Consider the following 16,921-nt stretch of genomic DNA (forward strand, 5'->3'; position numbering starts at 1 on the left):
AGTCCATCTCCTACAGTGCTGTATATAATAATATATATTTTGCACACACAGGTGGCAACACTTGAAAAGCACAGCAAGTTACTTACGGTTTGAGTCCATGGCAGGAGAGGGAAAAGAAGTCATAAACCAAGCACACACCAAACACAGTGATTCCAGTTTCTTTCACCAGCATTGCACACGTCCCAAGGAATAAACTAAGCAGCAAGAAGCATGGGGAGGCAGTGGGAGGGAAATGTTCCCCAACATAAAGCTGATCCACACTCCTGAAAAATAGATTTGACATAAATATTTTAACTTCTCTGTTATTTTCACGTTTACCACACTCACACAAATACTGAGACACTTTTCCTTAATTTCTTAAGATGCTGGTAATAAGTGACGTGAGCAATCTACACTGTTCGCTGATAAATGAGGAAAGGTTTACACACAGGACAGGAAGGGAAGACGCAAATATTGAGAGGCGCACCAAGAATTTGAGCAGAGGAGGGAAAAAAGACAAGCAGAAAGATAAAGTGGGCTTGAAACAGTCAGAGGAAGGCAGAGTAAGTATAAAGACAGAAAGGGCAGAAAAACACCTGCTTTCGGTCATCTAGAACACACATGCTTAATTCTCTTTCTGTAACAAAATGCACGATGCAAGCAAAAACTCCTCCATCCCACCCACCTATCCCCTGAGTCAAAGATATGTCCTAACCGTTACTGGACTGGGCAGCAAGCCTGTATGAGAGGGAAGAAGGTAGGAAAGAACCAAAATCAAACTAGCTGAAGTGACCCTGCAGGGTCACTACCAGTTTTACGCCTTTGAAACCTTCTGATGAAAACAGCTGCGCGGATTTGCAGCAAACAGCCCAAGAGGGATATAAACAGTTTTTCCACATGGCCATGATGACGTGGTGCTATTCCTAAATGAAATAGCAATGCAAAAGGGGCAGAAACCCCATCGAGTAAAGCTATTTCTTTATCTATTCTTTTTCAGTCACAGTTTTAGGACACAGACCAGCAAATGGCGCCAAGTTTCCATCTGAAAAGAGTGACTAACTCTCTATACGCAATCCTTCACTCTCCCAGACCAGGTATTTTAGAGTCCCACAGTCACAGCATGTATTTCAAAGGCAGGCATGCGTCCATCCTTTCTTCACTCTACATACAGACAATTTGCCTTCAGTCGAAAACATTTCTTTATAACTTTTAGTTCTACAAGCCCTCCCTTAGTGTATGGTCAGCTGTGATGTCAATAGAAGAGGGGACCTTAAATGTTGACTTCTTTTTTTGTGTTTTTGTTCTCATAAGCATCATTTATATGGCACCATGGCTGAAAGCTGGGGCCAGGACGCTTCCACGCAGCAGTGCTGTGGGAAGCACCTCTTCCAACAACAACCAAAAACTGAAAGGTTTCCCCTTTGTCTTCTCCTCCAACTAGAGCATCTCATGATGCGCCCCTCACTACAAGACAGACACTGAGGTGTTGGAGCATGTCCAGAGAAGGGCAACGGGGTTGGTGAGGGGTCTGGAGAACAAGTCTTATGAGGAGCAGCCGAAGGAACTGGGGTTGTTCAGCCTGGAGAAAAGGAGGCTGAGGGGAGACCTTATCGCTCTCTACAACCACCTGAAAGGAGGTTGTAGAGAGGTGGGGGTCGGTCTCTTCTCCCAAGGAAGAAGTGATAGCACAAGAGGAAATGGCCTCAAGTTGTACCAGGGGAGATTTACATCAGATATTAGGAAAAATGTCTTCACCAAAAGGGTTATCAAACACTGGAACAGGTTATCAAACACTGAAACAGGCTGCCCAGGGAAGTGGTGGAATCACCATCCCTGGAGGTATTTAAAAGACAGGTAGATGTGGTACTGAGGGACATGGTTTAGTGGTGGTTTTGGCACTGTTAGGTTGATGGTTGGACTTGATGATCTGAAAAGCCCCTTCCAACCTAGACAATTCTATGATTATGTGATATTACCACAGCTGACGAGAAGGATCCATACCTATTATAGGAGAGAAAAGCCAACAGAAAGAGTAGACAGGCCAGGACATCCGCTCTGCCTACTATACCTGTTACCTAAAAGGAGAAGAGACACACAGGTGTAAAAGCACGTATATAAAAAGGCATGCACATTCAGTGACTGTTTCAACGATCCCCGTTAACTGATGCTATTTTAAGCTTCTTATCTTTCAGTGTTACCCTCCCTCAATATAGTGAAATGTTACTTGGTTAACATAGGATATGCTCAGTTTTGTCTGCTGCATTTCTCACTTGGCAAAACAAACGGGTAAGCCAACAGTTAAGTCACTCTTTACTTTCTTATTAAAATATTAATAAAGTTGCATAGAGAAATGCCAGTTTTAGGGATCTGTATTAATGTTGTATAATAAGGCTCAAATGAGAAATGCAGCCAGCTCCCAGAACTGAGATTTGTTAAAAAAAGAAAAAAAACACTAATGAAAGAGCAACTCTTTGGAGAAGACTTAGTATATAGGAATGAATTAATAATTAATATTTGAATGAACTTTATCACCAAAAAGTGATAGAGTGGTATGTAATTTATTCTCTTTCTGAATAAGCTGAGTTTATGAGAGTTTTTTTCTACATATTAATTAACCAAATCTTTTTATAAGAAAGGGAATACCGAAGAAGAATGTATAAACACTCTTTTTACAAACTATTTCAATATTCCATTTGATAAAGATCTAAAAATTGCCCATAAAGCAAATAAAAGGCCCTTTGAAATTTCGCCTCTTTTGAGATTACATAATTAAGCTATATTCAGCGCTCTGGCATTTATTTTAACCTTTTTAAGTTCTGACCCAGACAAAAATAAATTCAAAGAGTGCCTCTTCTAAAACCTCCCTTATAATATAAAGCTGTATTATCAAAAGGAGCCTCACTGATTAGTTCACAGGAGACAGCACAGGGAGTAACTGTAAAGCTCGTGGCTTTTTGTTATTAAGGTAATCTCTCCTCAAAAGTTCTCAGCCGCCCCAGCCGTTTCCCTCCCTCATTTACAAAGGCTGGTAAGGAGAGCGTGTGATGTCAATGGTATCCCAGCTAACGAGCGCATTTCTTTTTTTAAGTAGGGATAGCTAGACCTTACATTTCCTCCTCAAAGACAGCAAGACTCATTTTATCCACAGAAGTACCTCCCGACGCTAACGGACTGCAGTTTTAGCGCGACTGTGTCTTTAAATGCTTCCTTAAAACAAACAGAAAAATGTCCAATATGAACTGTCGCTCTGTAAACTTACCGTGACATTTATTAAGCTAACAAGTTTTTTTCTGAAGATGATACTCCTGGCTTTTAATTGAAATCAATATAAATTAATCCACGGGTCACATCACCTCTATCTTAGCCATCTCCTCCAGAATACACACTAATGCTCCCCCCTTCACTTTTTGTCCCTTAAATTGATGACTACAGGAGATGACTGAAGGCATGCAACAATGTCCCAGCAGGACAGCGTGGCCTCACCGAGGTCTTTGGTTTCAGACAACTCGACGTTTTCATCAGCTGAATGACTGTCCGTTTATTCCCAGCATCGCTGATTAGGACCGTCAATTAGAATTTAGTGCCGGAGCAGAAAGATGGCAAGAATGAATACACTTTTTTCTTAACGACTCCTGCAAATTATTTTAAATATAGCATATTCTCACCTTTGCTCCTCCACAGCAAAAAAACCACAAGCACCGTATTTTGTATGACTCAGATTTTGTTAAAAAAAAAAAAAAGATTTAAAGTATGTTAAAGTATGCATTTATTTTTAGCTTTTTTGACACCGTTCTTTTTTGTGTCGCATACTTACAGCCTCGGTGTGAATGGGATGCACAGCAAAGAACAGCGCCGTGACAAAAGCAAGTCGACAGTCCTTGAACACAGCTTTGTCACAAGTGTACATCAGCAGAAGAGTCACTAGACAGTGTAAAATTACATTCACCGCGTGGAAATAGAAAGGGTTCATACCAGCCAGCAAGATGTTTAACCTGCAAGGAAACAAAACCGAACCATTACTAGGCTGGAGAGGTCTTGTAATAGCAGGACACCTTTCAAATACTCTAAATCATGTTTTTTGCCTGATTTGCAGTCTTCTAATGTAAGTGCTATTAAACTAATTAGTGAAAAATCACTCTGAACTTCTGGTTTATCTGATTAAAGAGAAACCACTTCCCTCATTTTTAAAATATGCAGTTGCACTTGGCAGCCTTCTTGACATGGAGATGGGAGAGGCTTGTGTCCGCCCCGTACAGTTTACTGCAGGGAGACGAGGTCTGAGCTTCCTTGGCAGCAAGTAACAGCGACCAACATCAGAAGTACAGCACTTGTCCTGTTTCCCTCTTGGCACCTTCTGCGGTTGTCTCAGCCACGTGGCAGCTTTACAATAAGGGCAGTTATTTTCTACTACGGAATAGATGCTTTTGCTTGGGAATAGCCAAGACAAGGACTTGGTAAGGTGCTGGAGCATCTGCTTGCCTTCCAGGTGCATTTATTCCCATTTAATTTTCAAAATACTTTCACATACTGAAGGTTAAGGATTTATTTAAATGCTTTACCAATATTAGGACTAGACTAAGAAGCTGGTCTAAAAGCTAGCATCATTTTTGTAAAGACATTGATGGCAAAGATGAGCTAGCTAACATCCCCCTAGACTCAATGAGACAATTAGGGTTCATTATTTGTGTTGATCATAAAAAAAAAAAGATATAACAAGCTGTTATGACATTTGTTTGACAGTGCGTATTAACACATTTTTCTGGTCACTGTTTTTTACAGCCAGCTTGCTTAACAGCTGCTGACAGGCTTTTGCCTTACATGCAGTTGAAGATAACTCAATTCTCTTTAGAATTAACTGCATCTGTACATTTGGACAAATATATATACACACACATATATGCACACACATACACTTGGTGTCTCTATCTAGGGAAGACTCCATATTTGAACACGGAATTTGGAAGCACTAACATTAAAGGCCATTTTTTAAAAAAAAAAAACAAAAACAAAAACCAACAAGACACACAGTGAAAAGAAGGCTCAGTCTAAATATTTTGCATGTAGCTGTAAACATGCTAAAGGGCCAATACTCCTTCCAGTTGTTACTGACGGACTCCAGGTCTCCCATGACATATATGATGCAACAGCAAAGCCACCGAGTTGTTGCTACTATGCAAATGCCTTAGGTTTTTTTGTAAGGCAGAGGAGGTGCAGTGGGTCTGTGAGGGCCAGACAACATATGCTTTTTATGAATACTCTCTACATTCCTTACTCATAAGCAACAGAGCGCTATCTGTCCTGGGCTGCATTTTCCAGGCCAGTCTAACTTTACCAGACCAGGAGTCTTACTTGTGCATTCCTACGCTGCTCCCACTGGAGCGTTTATAGAGGCAATAGCTGAAACCCAGAGAGTTTGGGAAAAGTGAGATTTTAGCATGACTTGACCTGTCCCTTTGAAGTATGGGTTGATGCAGCTACATTTTGACAAGACATCAGTCTGCGTGATTCGAGAATACATGAAGAGTTGGGGCTTTTTTCTTTTTTTTTTTTTTTTTTTACCCCCATTTCTCCTGCAAGCCACTTCAGGGCAGGACTATACATCACTTTCCCTCATTTCTACCAGCATGGAATGACAAACCACAGCAAATGGCAGTAACAGACACCCAGCTAGAGTTTCATCTGTAAATCCGCTGCGGCAGCAGGACCCCCCAGGCCTAAATCTTGTTTTCAGTGTGCTGCAGGGTTCGAGGGGCAGCACAGGACCACCCTGCCCCAAAGGAGCCAAAGGTCCCGCTCAGAGGCACCTGCAGATGTCTGCAATGGCAGGGACCACCTGTGGGACCCATTTTTTTTTTTTTTACACAAATTAATCATTTCTGGCTGTAAATTAGCTGGATGGAGCACAGTTTTCACCATCGCTCCCCTTCAAATGCCAAAGTGCTTTGGCAACCTGACTTCTGGAGAAACCAGATGCGGGCAGGTGAGGACAGTGAGGTCAAGAAGTGCCCAGGCTATCACATGATATGAAACCATGCATCCAAACGTGAGAGATTCTCATTTATTTGGCAAGTTGTGAGAACCAATTCCTAAAAACATGACATCTGACCTTGAAAAATCTCTCATTAGTCTCCATGGATCACATCTGATCACTTCCCACTCTGCAAAACAGATCTACTGGGAAGAGAGGCAGAACCTCATAGGGGACCGATCTTCTTGCCATAAGGTCACCTATCCCACAGGAGAGGTGTGCTCTTCACGCCCCTTCTTGGGGCAAACATCAAGTCAACAAGGCTTGTAAACTGGGAGTTAGCTGACTTAAGTTATTGAAAATAGCTAGGTAAAAGCAGCAGCCTCACAGCTTGGCTATTCCCCTGTGTATAAGTAAAAGGCAGAACAAAACACAAACATAACGCCATGGTATTTAGATAAGCCTTCCATTAAACAGCAAAATCTGACTGCAAGCATGCCTCGGTGTGTGTTTTAAATAGCATCTTTGGTGGTCCATGAACACTAAACGTGAACATTTGCAGGTGCTATATTCACACCAGTGGTTTTTTGCTGCTAAAGCTCTTTGTCATAAGAAATTAGGCCACACGGCAATGAAGGAAACATTCTTTTGTCCTGAAACAATCCCAGCAGAATGATTTTGAAACGTTAGCGGTGGTTGAATTTATTGTACGTCAAACGGGTGAGCAAATCTGGGGCTCCAAACAACTCTAATCCAAGTCACAAGAACTTTGCAAAGCTCCCCAGCACGCTCACGCACCCATGGGGAACAAAAAAAAAAAAAAAAGAAAAGGCAGCCTGCTACGGAAAGCCAAATTTGCTCCACCGCAGAGCAACAATGGAGCAACTTCTGGGCAACAGAGCAGGAGGGGATGAGTAAATCAAGAGTGACTTCTCCCTTCTTAAACTTGAATATCCTTACAGAAATTCAGTCTTGTCTTTGTTTACCAACAGCCTCATTATCACAGAGTCATGTAATAATTATACACAGTATATGGCTCGGCAAACAAAGGAAGCAAAACAGAGATAGGAATCTCAAAATTAAGTAAGAAGTGGTGTTTCTCCAGCATCATGTTCATGAATAGAAGGTCTGGCAGGCAACAACTGTACTCCGTTGGGGGGTGCGGTGTGTCCTTATATTTCCGTATCTAAACTGGACCACAAATGGGGAAAATATATCATTTTTTAAGTTGTAAGCCCCAAAGACACCATTACTGCCATCATTTCTAACTGGCAGCATCACGTTGGCTGGAAGACCTTAGCCCGCTCTGCATGAAGGTTGTAACATCTGTCTGAGCTGAAGCACAACTTGTAAGAGATATGTTATGGCCTTGGTAGGGCACACAGCTAGGAGAGAGCAGATGCTTTGGGCTGGCCAGGCTTTTTGAACTGACTGCTCATCAAACCAGAGAGTTGTTTGCAAATAGCATTCTAAAGATTTAGGGATGAATAAAGCAAGTGACCACATTCCTAGGAATGGAGACACTTGAAAGAGGAGACACCACCATCTCAGACAATGAGGTCTTTCCTCAGGGAAGCTGCCCATGAAACACTCAGAGAAGAGTTTTGCATTTGTTCAACACCTCTGCTGGAAGAGTCCCTGGAGGCAAAGGGTGTGCTAAGCCTCCTGAGAAGTGGCAAACCAGCAGTTCAAATGCAAAGGCCCCAAAAAGGCCCAGGGGAAAAGGAGGGGACGAGCATGTATACCAAGGAGCAGTCTCTTAATACTAGGTGACATTGACAGGTATCTAATAGAACTGATCAGCATCACCCAAGCTAGCACCAAAAATAAAAACTCACTACAGAAATCACAGCGTTGATCACATGCCCCATCAGGGCAGAGAAAGCTGCCCTGAAAACATGTATTCAAGCAGAGACTCTTGTCTCAACACCAGTCTTTGTGTCCACGTGTTGGCAGCATGCGTGGTTCAGCATGTCACACCCAAGGCAGAGCACTGCCAAAAATACATGCCCAAGCAGGAGGTATGCCAAAGTAAGAGGTATATGCCCTAACACTGAAATACCTTGATTTTGCTAAGGTTAATGGATTTTTTCCGGGAACAGCGGTGTAGTTTGCCTTGCCACCTACAGCAGCTTTTCCGTTCCTCCACCATCTACTATAGGAAAAGGAATTACATAGCTCCCTTCCCACAGAGAGACTTTTACAGGCATCAGCTGTTGAGAGTCCACTCAGTAGAGCTCCTAAGAGAGCTCTCCAGAAGAAAGCACATCACTCTCGCTCTTAAAAGAACAAGCAACATCTCAGCACCGCCAGTTAACCACGTCCCCCCTCCATTTGAAGAACGGCATTTGTAGAGCAGGGACCATGCACCATGCTGCCCTCAAGCCACTGGCACTTACTCCTCCTCTGAATAAGTCATCAGGCAGGGACACATCTCCTTGGGTAAGCAATTCCCCATACAGAGGACCTGGAAATCGAGTGGGATTCAGTGATTTCATCCTCACAAACCCAGAACCAGAGGGGTCTATGCCACAAGAGTACAGGCTCGCAAACAAATCCCGTACAAACTCAGTTACAGTGTATAATCACCAGCGCCCCCGGGCTCTAATATAGTGCTTTTTATCCACTTGTACGCATGAAGACTCATTCAACTTTTTTAAGGCCTCTCATGATTTAATAATATTGTAAACCATAATTGGAGAGTTTCTCTTTTTATAGACTTTATTATCATCCCTGGGCAGCTCTTGTTTAGTTTAATCTGTTTTATTATTTTCAAAAGACTAACAAAAAAACACAACATGTTATGAAATAGAAATGCGCAGGATAATAACTGTAATTTGTCATAGCGAGTAACACTTAATGGAAAGTCTCACAGCATCCCACACCTCATAAAACCCCCACAGCTTTTATAGAGGAAAGCTCACATGCCGATTTCTATAAATTAATCTAACATACAAGGATGGATTAAGTTTCTCGTGATCTTCCCTTCCTTTTGGACTTGTGTGATATAGATGGCAAACTTTATGCAAACTAATGCCTGATTTCAGTGCATGGCGGAACCTCCTTATAAACTCCACAGATGCATCTACTACGTGCCAGGAAAATGAGCATTTGCACTCCAAAAGATGGTGCAGCTGCAGCAGTGGCAATAATGGTTAAAGCTCTATGTGGAAAAAACTCAAAGATCGATGAAAAAAACTGTAGCAATAAAAAGAAAATAAGCCGCCTTTGCAGCAGCCTTCGTGCAATGGCCAGCGGAGCAGGGCAGAGTTTCCACCACAGTCCAACAGCACTTTGTGCTGATAATCTCTTCATAGTACAGTACAATGCCTCAGAATTAAATGGACAATAAGGCTTAAATGGTTTGTTAGGTGATTTGCTGTAAGGGGCATGGGTGGGAAGACAGAGGCCATATCAATTCCCAAGCTACAGCAATTCCCTTAGAGCACAACAGTCATCACTTACAAGAGCACTAGTTAAGTGTTGGCATTCCAAGCAGGTTATTGCTTCCCAGCACGGTTAGGAAAACAAAACAGAAATCACAATTAGACCGGGAAGCAGCCAGGGCAGAAATCTCTAGTGAAACCCTAGAAAGTGGTTTGATGATCATTCCTGCGTTAAGAAAACGAAAAGCATCATTCCCACAGCTTCAGATTTGCCTCCGCAAACAGCCCTGGAAAATTAAAAAAAGCCAGACAGCGGCAACTTACAAACTAGGTGTTGTTTTACCCAGATTTTGAAGAAAAGAGAGTTTGTCTTTAAAATTATTCTTGAGTATTGTCTCAGCAAGAGCAATGCACTGAAGGAAACGAACATCTCGCGAAACTCTTTAGCGGCCACCAAGCACAGAGCACAAGCTCTTCCGAGCACAGAGAGAGTAAGAGATGGTCAAGAGCGATCAAGAACCAAGCTAGAACAGTCATTTGTCAAGATGAGAAGACAACACTAACAGAAATCTAGTCTGAAGTTATTAAGCCTCACAAAGAGAATATTTCAAACTGGGTAATAGAGTTCTTCCACTTTAAAATAAGTTTGGTACTCTTTCAGCTTGCGCTGAGGAGGAAGAGCCATTTTAATTTATACAGAAGCAAAGAAAGGAAAAAACAAGTATAGCGAGTGAAAAGAGAACAGCCTTTTTTTTTTCCCCCCTTTTAAACCCGAGAGACAATAAATGACAAAGCCCAGGAAAGCAGTCAGAAACAGAGCGAGTAAATGCAGAGAAATGCCTTTAGCTAACCAGCAGCAGCCAGAGCACTTTATTTTCATGGACTCTAAAGAGTATTGACAGGGATGCTCCTGTGGGGAAGAAGGTTGGTTCAAAGCTGAGCCTTTTAGGTAAAAGAAGACAAAAGAAAATTAAAGGTGACATTGGTGCAAGAGGAATAGGATGCCAGATGAGAGAAAAATCCCCAGGAACTGGTAGGTGTTAAATAGAGACAAAACAGCACTGAAGCAAGCAGCAAACATAGGCGTGACTGGATTCACGTCAGTCAAGTCTTTTCAGGAGAATCTGCCCGGACCTTTTAGTGAACTCTTCCCCTCAACATAAAAGGCTTTTAATTCAAGAGACAGACAAATTTTATTGAGTAAGGAGTGAGAAAATGTTGCGACTAGGCAGAAGTCCTACGTGTTTTGTACACACATCTCCTCCTGGGCACATCCTCACCTCTGGGCTTGGCCACAAGAAGTGCAGTGGCCGGGACCCCCAGCCCAGCCAGGTCTGTGCCCCCAGCCTTCCCCCAGGAGACACTAAGCAACCCTGCCTGTCCCCCTAGAGAAACACAGCCCAGACCTACAACCAAAAAACATCAGGCACCTGCTATGAAATTACATTCAAGGAGGGGAGGAACCGCCCTTGCACTTGGAACCGGGAGGAAAAAAAAAAAAACAAACAAGCTTTGAGGCACATGCCCCTCTCCCAGACCCGAAATGGCAGCAAGGCACTCTGCTGTGGGTCAGAAGAAAAGGTTATATGCCTAGAAATGTGCCCGAATATTCCAACAATAACACAGCCAGCCTAACAAAAGCAACTGCCTCTCTTCACAAACTCTGCCTTGCCCAATGTGGCTACCCCGGCACTACATCAATTTCGTAGCAGGTATCACAGTATCAGCATGGAGAGTGATTGCTACAGCTAGGGTAGAAATATTAGACTAAGCTGTACAGGAGAAATACTGACACAATCTTAAACATTGTGATATTGCCTTAATATAGATGTACGGAGTGAAGAAAATACTTGTGCGCTGTGTATTTAACCTGACGCATTATAGCTCCACTATATTACCCTGTGATGTCAAACTGTAATATCGCATTAAATCAAGAATAAATAAAATCTAAGGTCTGTTTTTCTTCCCCGGGTTGTTTTGATTTTCTTAAGCTCCCTGTCCTTGAAACTCATGCCACTGATACAGCTGAAAAAATAGAAGGATCAGGTGTAAGCAACTAGATAGATCAGAAGGCTGGCAGTGAATTATTGAATTAATTCTCTCTTTGGCCACGTGTTTACATCTAACTCAAGCTCACAGCCACTTAAGTCTTTGATCTGAAGCCACCAGTAGTCTCACATTAGGCTCTCGGTGCCCACGCAGAATACTGAACCGTTGCTGAAGGGTCCCATTTACTTCCTAGGCATGTATGCACCCAGGCCATCCCCGGCTAGCAGCCTCAGTGGGCAGACCTGCGGGGTCATCCATTCTGCAGTCAGCAGCTGAGCACAGCCTGGACTTTTTAATTTATCTTTTTCCCCGTTTTTTTTTTTTCCAGCCAGAGTACTAGCAGGATGGCTCTGTGCACAAATTGTGTGTCTATGTCTTTTCTGGTGGGAGAGTTGCGTTCCCATTTACAGCTTGTCTCCCCCCAGTTCCTTTCCTCCTGGGCCACCAGGGCCACCCAGCAGCAGCTGGAGTGGACACTCTTACACCCTTCCCACAGTGCCAAGCACATTCCCAGTGAACAGTCACTGCCAACTCCTTCAAGGAAAATCAGGTATCTCCTGTGCTTCTCCACCCGGTGTCATCCTCCTGAGCCTCTGTCACAGCTACATGGCCGAGACCTGTCACTACCTTTCCTTTTCGCCCAGTCTTTTGTCCCTGGTGAGCCGTTACTTGAGGCACCTCCTTCACCAGCATCTGCCTTGGCAGTGCCCTCCATCCCGCTACCCATCCCGAGCGGGCAGGGCCTTTGCTTCTCCTCGACCACCTGCAAAGCCAGGAGGCTGATCTCTGACTAAAAGTCTTTAAATCTTGGCATCGGGGTTTTTTAAAAAGGCTTCGTTCTTGCCATTTCCTACCACTGCACACCTTCAGGCTACGTCTGCTACGCTGCCAACTACATCAAACCTCCATCACCTGTTATTTTTGTGGGCTGAAAAAAGTCTAACTAAACAGGGATTTGGCAGACAAGAAGAGAGGGAAGGAGACAGCACTGAGGATTGCACCTTCTGCTTCAACAGTTGAGAAACATTTTTGCAAAACCACTGGAACCAAGGAATAACTTAAGCGCTACTGGGGGAATAAATGATTCACTGAACTTCTGTTAGCGGAGACAAGGTGTAAGACAGAAAGCACCCAGTTTAAGTATAAAATCCTGAGTGAATTACAGAACTGGCAGATCTTTTTTCTTTTTTTCTCTGCGCCCTTCATCTGAACATTTTATAGGGAAGACATCAAGAAATAGCATATCCCGAGTCCAAAAAGCCGCCTTCTTTAGGAAGAAGTATATTGAATCACTTCTTGGAGAAGAAAATAGCTGCAGGTAAACATCTGAGAATGACAGCAGCTGGAGAAGAGAGCAAGAAGCAAGTTTTTCCTAAGGACTAAGCAAAACCATTGCCCACCATCTCAACTCCTGTCCAGATGAGGAGTTGTGCTAGACCTGTCACCTAACGGTTACCCACATGTCATAGCAATGTTTCTGAACCAACTAGTTTTAACACTCCTTTACTTTACTGAAGTCAAGAGAAAAGGTGAGAGAAGTTCAAAGATGCAAAGCAAAGAGTATTTAATCCAACAGTTCATGTGCAGGTTTTTTGTCCCCCCTTCTGATGTTAACCCACACGAAACAATGCAGCAGTTCTGTGAATATTTTAAGTTTTGCTTAATGGTTCCGGTAACGTGGGCCACTCTTTATTTTCCTCTGATCATTCATCCTGATGGATACGGTGTGAATAATGTCAAATACTTGAGCTCTTTTCACTGTTTGGCTCCAGAGCATTAGTCTACTGGAATGAGGGCTGTCACTTAAGATTTCCAGTTCATCTGGGACTGTTACAAAATTTCACCAATGTCTGCTTGAGATTTTTCTGACAGACAGGTGATAAATTTTTTAAATTGAGATCATTTCAGGAATACGTAGCATATATGTAGGACACGTTCAGACTAATGAAAAGTCCACAGGGCATCATGAGTCCTTCCTCTTACTTTCACAGCCACGAAGGACAGAAAAGAGACTGAGACAAAGTTTCTGTAGCTTGATGGATCTGTAGATATAAATTTCAGCCCACCCTTCACATCTGTTCAGTACATGCAGTTTGGAGATCTCCCAGATTTTTTAATCCTAGTACAGCGAGACTCAAAACAAGCCTTTCCAGATGAAAGTTTCATGCAACAGAAGCAGAGCTACTAGGCAGGTATAAAGAATCATGCTACTGTTAAACTGCCTTGGATTTGACCAAATTAGAACAACAAGGAAGGAAATAAAATAAGAAAAATAAAAAAAGTAAAAAAAAAAAAAAAAAGAGAGACCAGAATACTTTGGTCTCTCCTTCCTTACCTCAGCAAAATCCTGCAAAGCACACACCACAGAGTTTTCTCAATTATCTTAAGTGGATGCACTGAATTCTAACAGAAGTATTAACAACCAGCATTCATTTCCATCCTGTTAAAAGTCCGCTTCTGTTGAGCATTTTACCAGCATCAGGGTAAATCCCTTTTCCTTCTGCAGGAGGCCAGAATGTAATGAGCGACCTCCTGCCGGGCAAGGCAGGGGTGGGTGGCTCAGGCAGGCAGAGCACAGCTCAACCACAGGCTCAGTGTCGCCTGGCAAGAGCTCCCTGCAGCCTCTTTGGAAGCGCTGGGTTTGGAGGATCCACTCCACCCAGATCCTATCTGTCTTCCTCTGACACCCAACTGGTAGAAATAAAAAGGGAAGAATGTGGACACTGGAGTGCTGGAAGGGTATTTGGGACACAATGGAAATAATCTTCCTCTGCAGCCAGGGAAGATAAACGATTCCTTCCCAATTCCGAATGCAATGCCAAGCAGTGAACAAATGACTCTGCCTTTGACCCTGTGTCTTAGCTGTATGGTTATTATAAGCACTTCAGGATGAAATCTTGCTCACAAGATTAGTCTTACTCATTTCCAAAAAGGACTATATGGGGACAGCACTTCATCTTTTTTTTTTCCCCCACCACCTCCCCCCTCGATTTAAATAGCAAAGGTAAAACCAGTTCAAGACATATAAAACCAGAGTCAAGACATCTAAACGGGAACTAAAGCATGTAGTTTCCATTCCGTTATTAAAGTTTAAGTTTCTTTTGCTAATTAGCATAAAGCAACCTCAATCCTGCAACCTGATCTAGGGGGCCAAGTCCTGCACCGATACCGCATGCAACTCGGTCAGTGGTGATACACGCAGGTTCACTCGTCTCTCACATTACCCCAGGATGTTCTGCTGGAGGAACGGATTAATCAGACGACTACCCAAACTGCAACAGTTTGGCTGGACACCCGATGGAGAAGGAGCTCTGCGTGCACAAAGCCAGCTGTGCCCGTGGCTGCCTACATCCCCTTCGCTCTCTACAGAAACCGGCTGAGAGCCCCTTCAAGGGGAAGGTACAAAACCTGCCCTAAACAATCCAGTTTACAAGAGTCTGTGCTGTTCATAGTTTTGCTTTATCAGGGATGCTCCACCCCGTGCCCATCCAGCCCTACTTCCCCAGAGCGCCGACACCGCTTGCTGTCAGCTCCAAGCCCACCCTTACAACCTAAGGGCAGCAACTGCTCCATGAGAGTGACGATGGGATGCTGCATTGCCCAAAACTGCTCTTGCCTCACAGAAACACACAGTTTTCACGTAGTTCATGAAACATTATTTATAAATCTGGTACTGTAATTAATAGTTACTCAATTAACAGAGTCATGAGGTTCCAGGAACACCTCCTCCGGGCATATTTACCACTGTCTATATAGCGTGTTCCTTATGCCTGACATAGGTTTGTAATGGGCATCTACCCGTCACCTGCAAACAGGTGTCAAACATCGCCCAGCTACATTAGGTCTTCAGCACAGCTCCCCACAAACACCCACATCATTTTTGACTACTGAAACGTGGTAAACATTCACCACCATTTACGTTTCATCAGAATGAAATGAGAACAAGCTAATGGAAAGGATGGCAAAACTGTATGAATTGTAACTAAGCTGATCTGCTACAAGTTATTCTCCTCGGAGAAAGAGAGGAGTCTGGGTTTTCCTTCCAGGATCAGCGATGGGAACCGCCCGTTACCTCGTCGCTACCCAACTTCTCTTTATCCTCTTTTACCCGAAACTCCTCCTCAACAACTCTCTCTGCCCGGTGCACAGGGAACATCCGAAGCCACCGCGGCTGGCAGGGAACTCCGGGGGAGTGACAGGAGAGGGTCGCGGCTGCCAGGCGGGATGCGACAAACGGCGCGGTACCCTTGAGGCAGACCCCTCCGCTTCCCGGTAAAAACGGAAGGTAGGGATGAGTGACTGCGGGGCTGCTTCCAAAATAGCACCGGGGAAGTTTCTGGCACGACCGTTCAATCGCAGAGAAAAGTACTGGAGATGAAGCAGAGGGGATGAGGAAGAGGAGGAACTCACAGGGAGTTCAATCTCAACACCCTTCTCAGCCAAAAGAGCTTTCCGAAAAGCTCGGGTTTTCCCTTCTATCCCACCCGAGCAGCCCGGGGAAGAAGCGTCGCCACCTGTTCCCAAACGGCGGGGGAAGCGGGGCGCTCGCCGGCGGAGCTCAGGCTGCCCCGCACCGGCTCCGCATCCTTCTTCCTTCTCCGGTGAACTTCCACCGGGCACGGGCGGCGGGACCAGGCTCATCCCGTCCCGCTCCGGGCAGAAATGCTGAATCACGAAGCCGCGGGACCGGAGGGTGCCGGGCCGGGGGGCGGGAATCCCCCCTGACCCCCACCCGGGTCCGGCTGCTTCGCCGGCGGCGGGCACTTACTTGAAGGTGAGGACGCAGAGGGGCCGGTAGGACTTGTGGCTGGTGTTCTCGGCCATCCGCTTGCCCCAGAAGTCGTTGGCGAAGGCGGCGGCCACGGGGGTGGCCGCCCGCACGTCGGGGTTGTTCACGATGGCCCAGACGTCGTCGTGCACGAACTCGCCCCGCAGGGAGTTGCCGTAGCAGAGGGCGCACAGCCCCGCCAGCACCGCCGCCGCCGCCGCCCCGCCGCGCCGCCCGCCCGCTGGGGACGGGGACGGGTGAGGGGGCGGCGCGGCTCGGTCCCGGCTGCGGGAGCCCAGCGCAGAGCCCGTCACCATGGCGCGGGGCGCCGGGCCGCCTGTCCCGGCCCCAGCCCCGGCTCCGCCGCCGCGGCGCGGAGGGGAGGCGGCGGCGGCGACCGCATGGTGCGGGGCGGGCAGCGGGACCGCCGCCGGCCACCCGCGCTCTGCCGAGGCGCAGCCTGCCCGGCTGCAAATAAACAGCGGCCGCCTCCCCGCGCCATCCCTCCTCCTCCTCTTCCTCCTCCTCCTCCTCCCCGCCTCCCCCCCGCACGCATGCTCCTTGCCGCGCTGTCACCCCCGCCGCCACCTCAGCCCGCCGGGGTGGGCACTGCCCGGGGGTGGCCTCCGCACACCGGGGAGGGGGACCCACACGGCGCGGCGGGGCACGGCAGCACCCACGCGGGGCCGCGCTGCCCGCGGGGCCGGGGTGTTGCGGGGCCACGAGCGGAGCCCTGGTGCGGCGGGTGGCCCCTGTCACTCGCGGGAGAGA

At 45.7% G+C, this 16,921-nt stretch overlaps 1 protein-coding gene across 2 annotated transcripts in view; it reads right to left on the reverse strand.

Annotated features, from left to right (window-relative positions):
• TMTC1 (transmembrane O-mannosyltransferase targeting cadherins 1) overlaps positions 1-16,577 on the reverse strand; it is a 151,293-nt gene extending 134,716 nt beyond the window's left edge. For both annotated transcript variants that reach the window (XM_054207465.1, XM_054207460.1), the window contains exons 1-4: positions 16,151-16,577; positions 3,794-3,971; positions 1,981-2,054; positions 87-263 (exon numbers count right to left, since the gene is read on the reverse strand). In XM_054207465.1, coding sequence (XP_054063440.1) covers positions 87-263; positions 1,981-2,054; positions 3,794-3,971; positions 16,151-16,467 — 746 coding nt within the window. In that variant the 5' untranslated portion in view covers positions 16,468-16,577. The remainder of the gene's footprint in view (positions 1-86; positions 264-1,980; positions 2,055-3,793; positions 3,972-16,150) is intronic.
• Positions 16,578-16,921: the final 344 nt, after the last annotated feature.

The sequence above is a fragment of the Rissa tridactyla genome, chromosome 1 (genome assembly GCF_028500815.1).
Source record: "Rissa tridactyla isolate bRisTri1 chromosome 1, bRisTri1.patW.cur.20221130, whole genome shotgun sequence".
Classification (NCBI taxonomy): domain Eukaryota; kingdom Metazoa; phylum Chordata; class Aves; order Charadriiformes; family Laridae; genus Rissa; species Rissa tridactyla.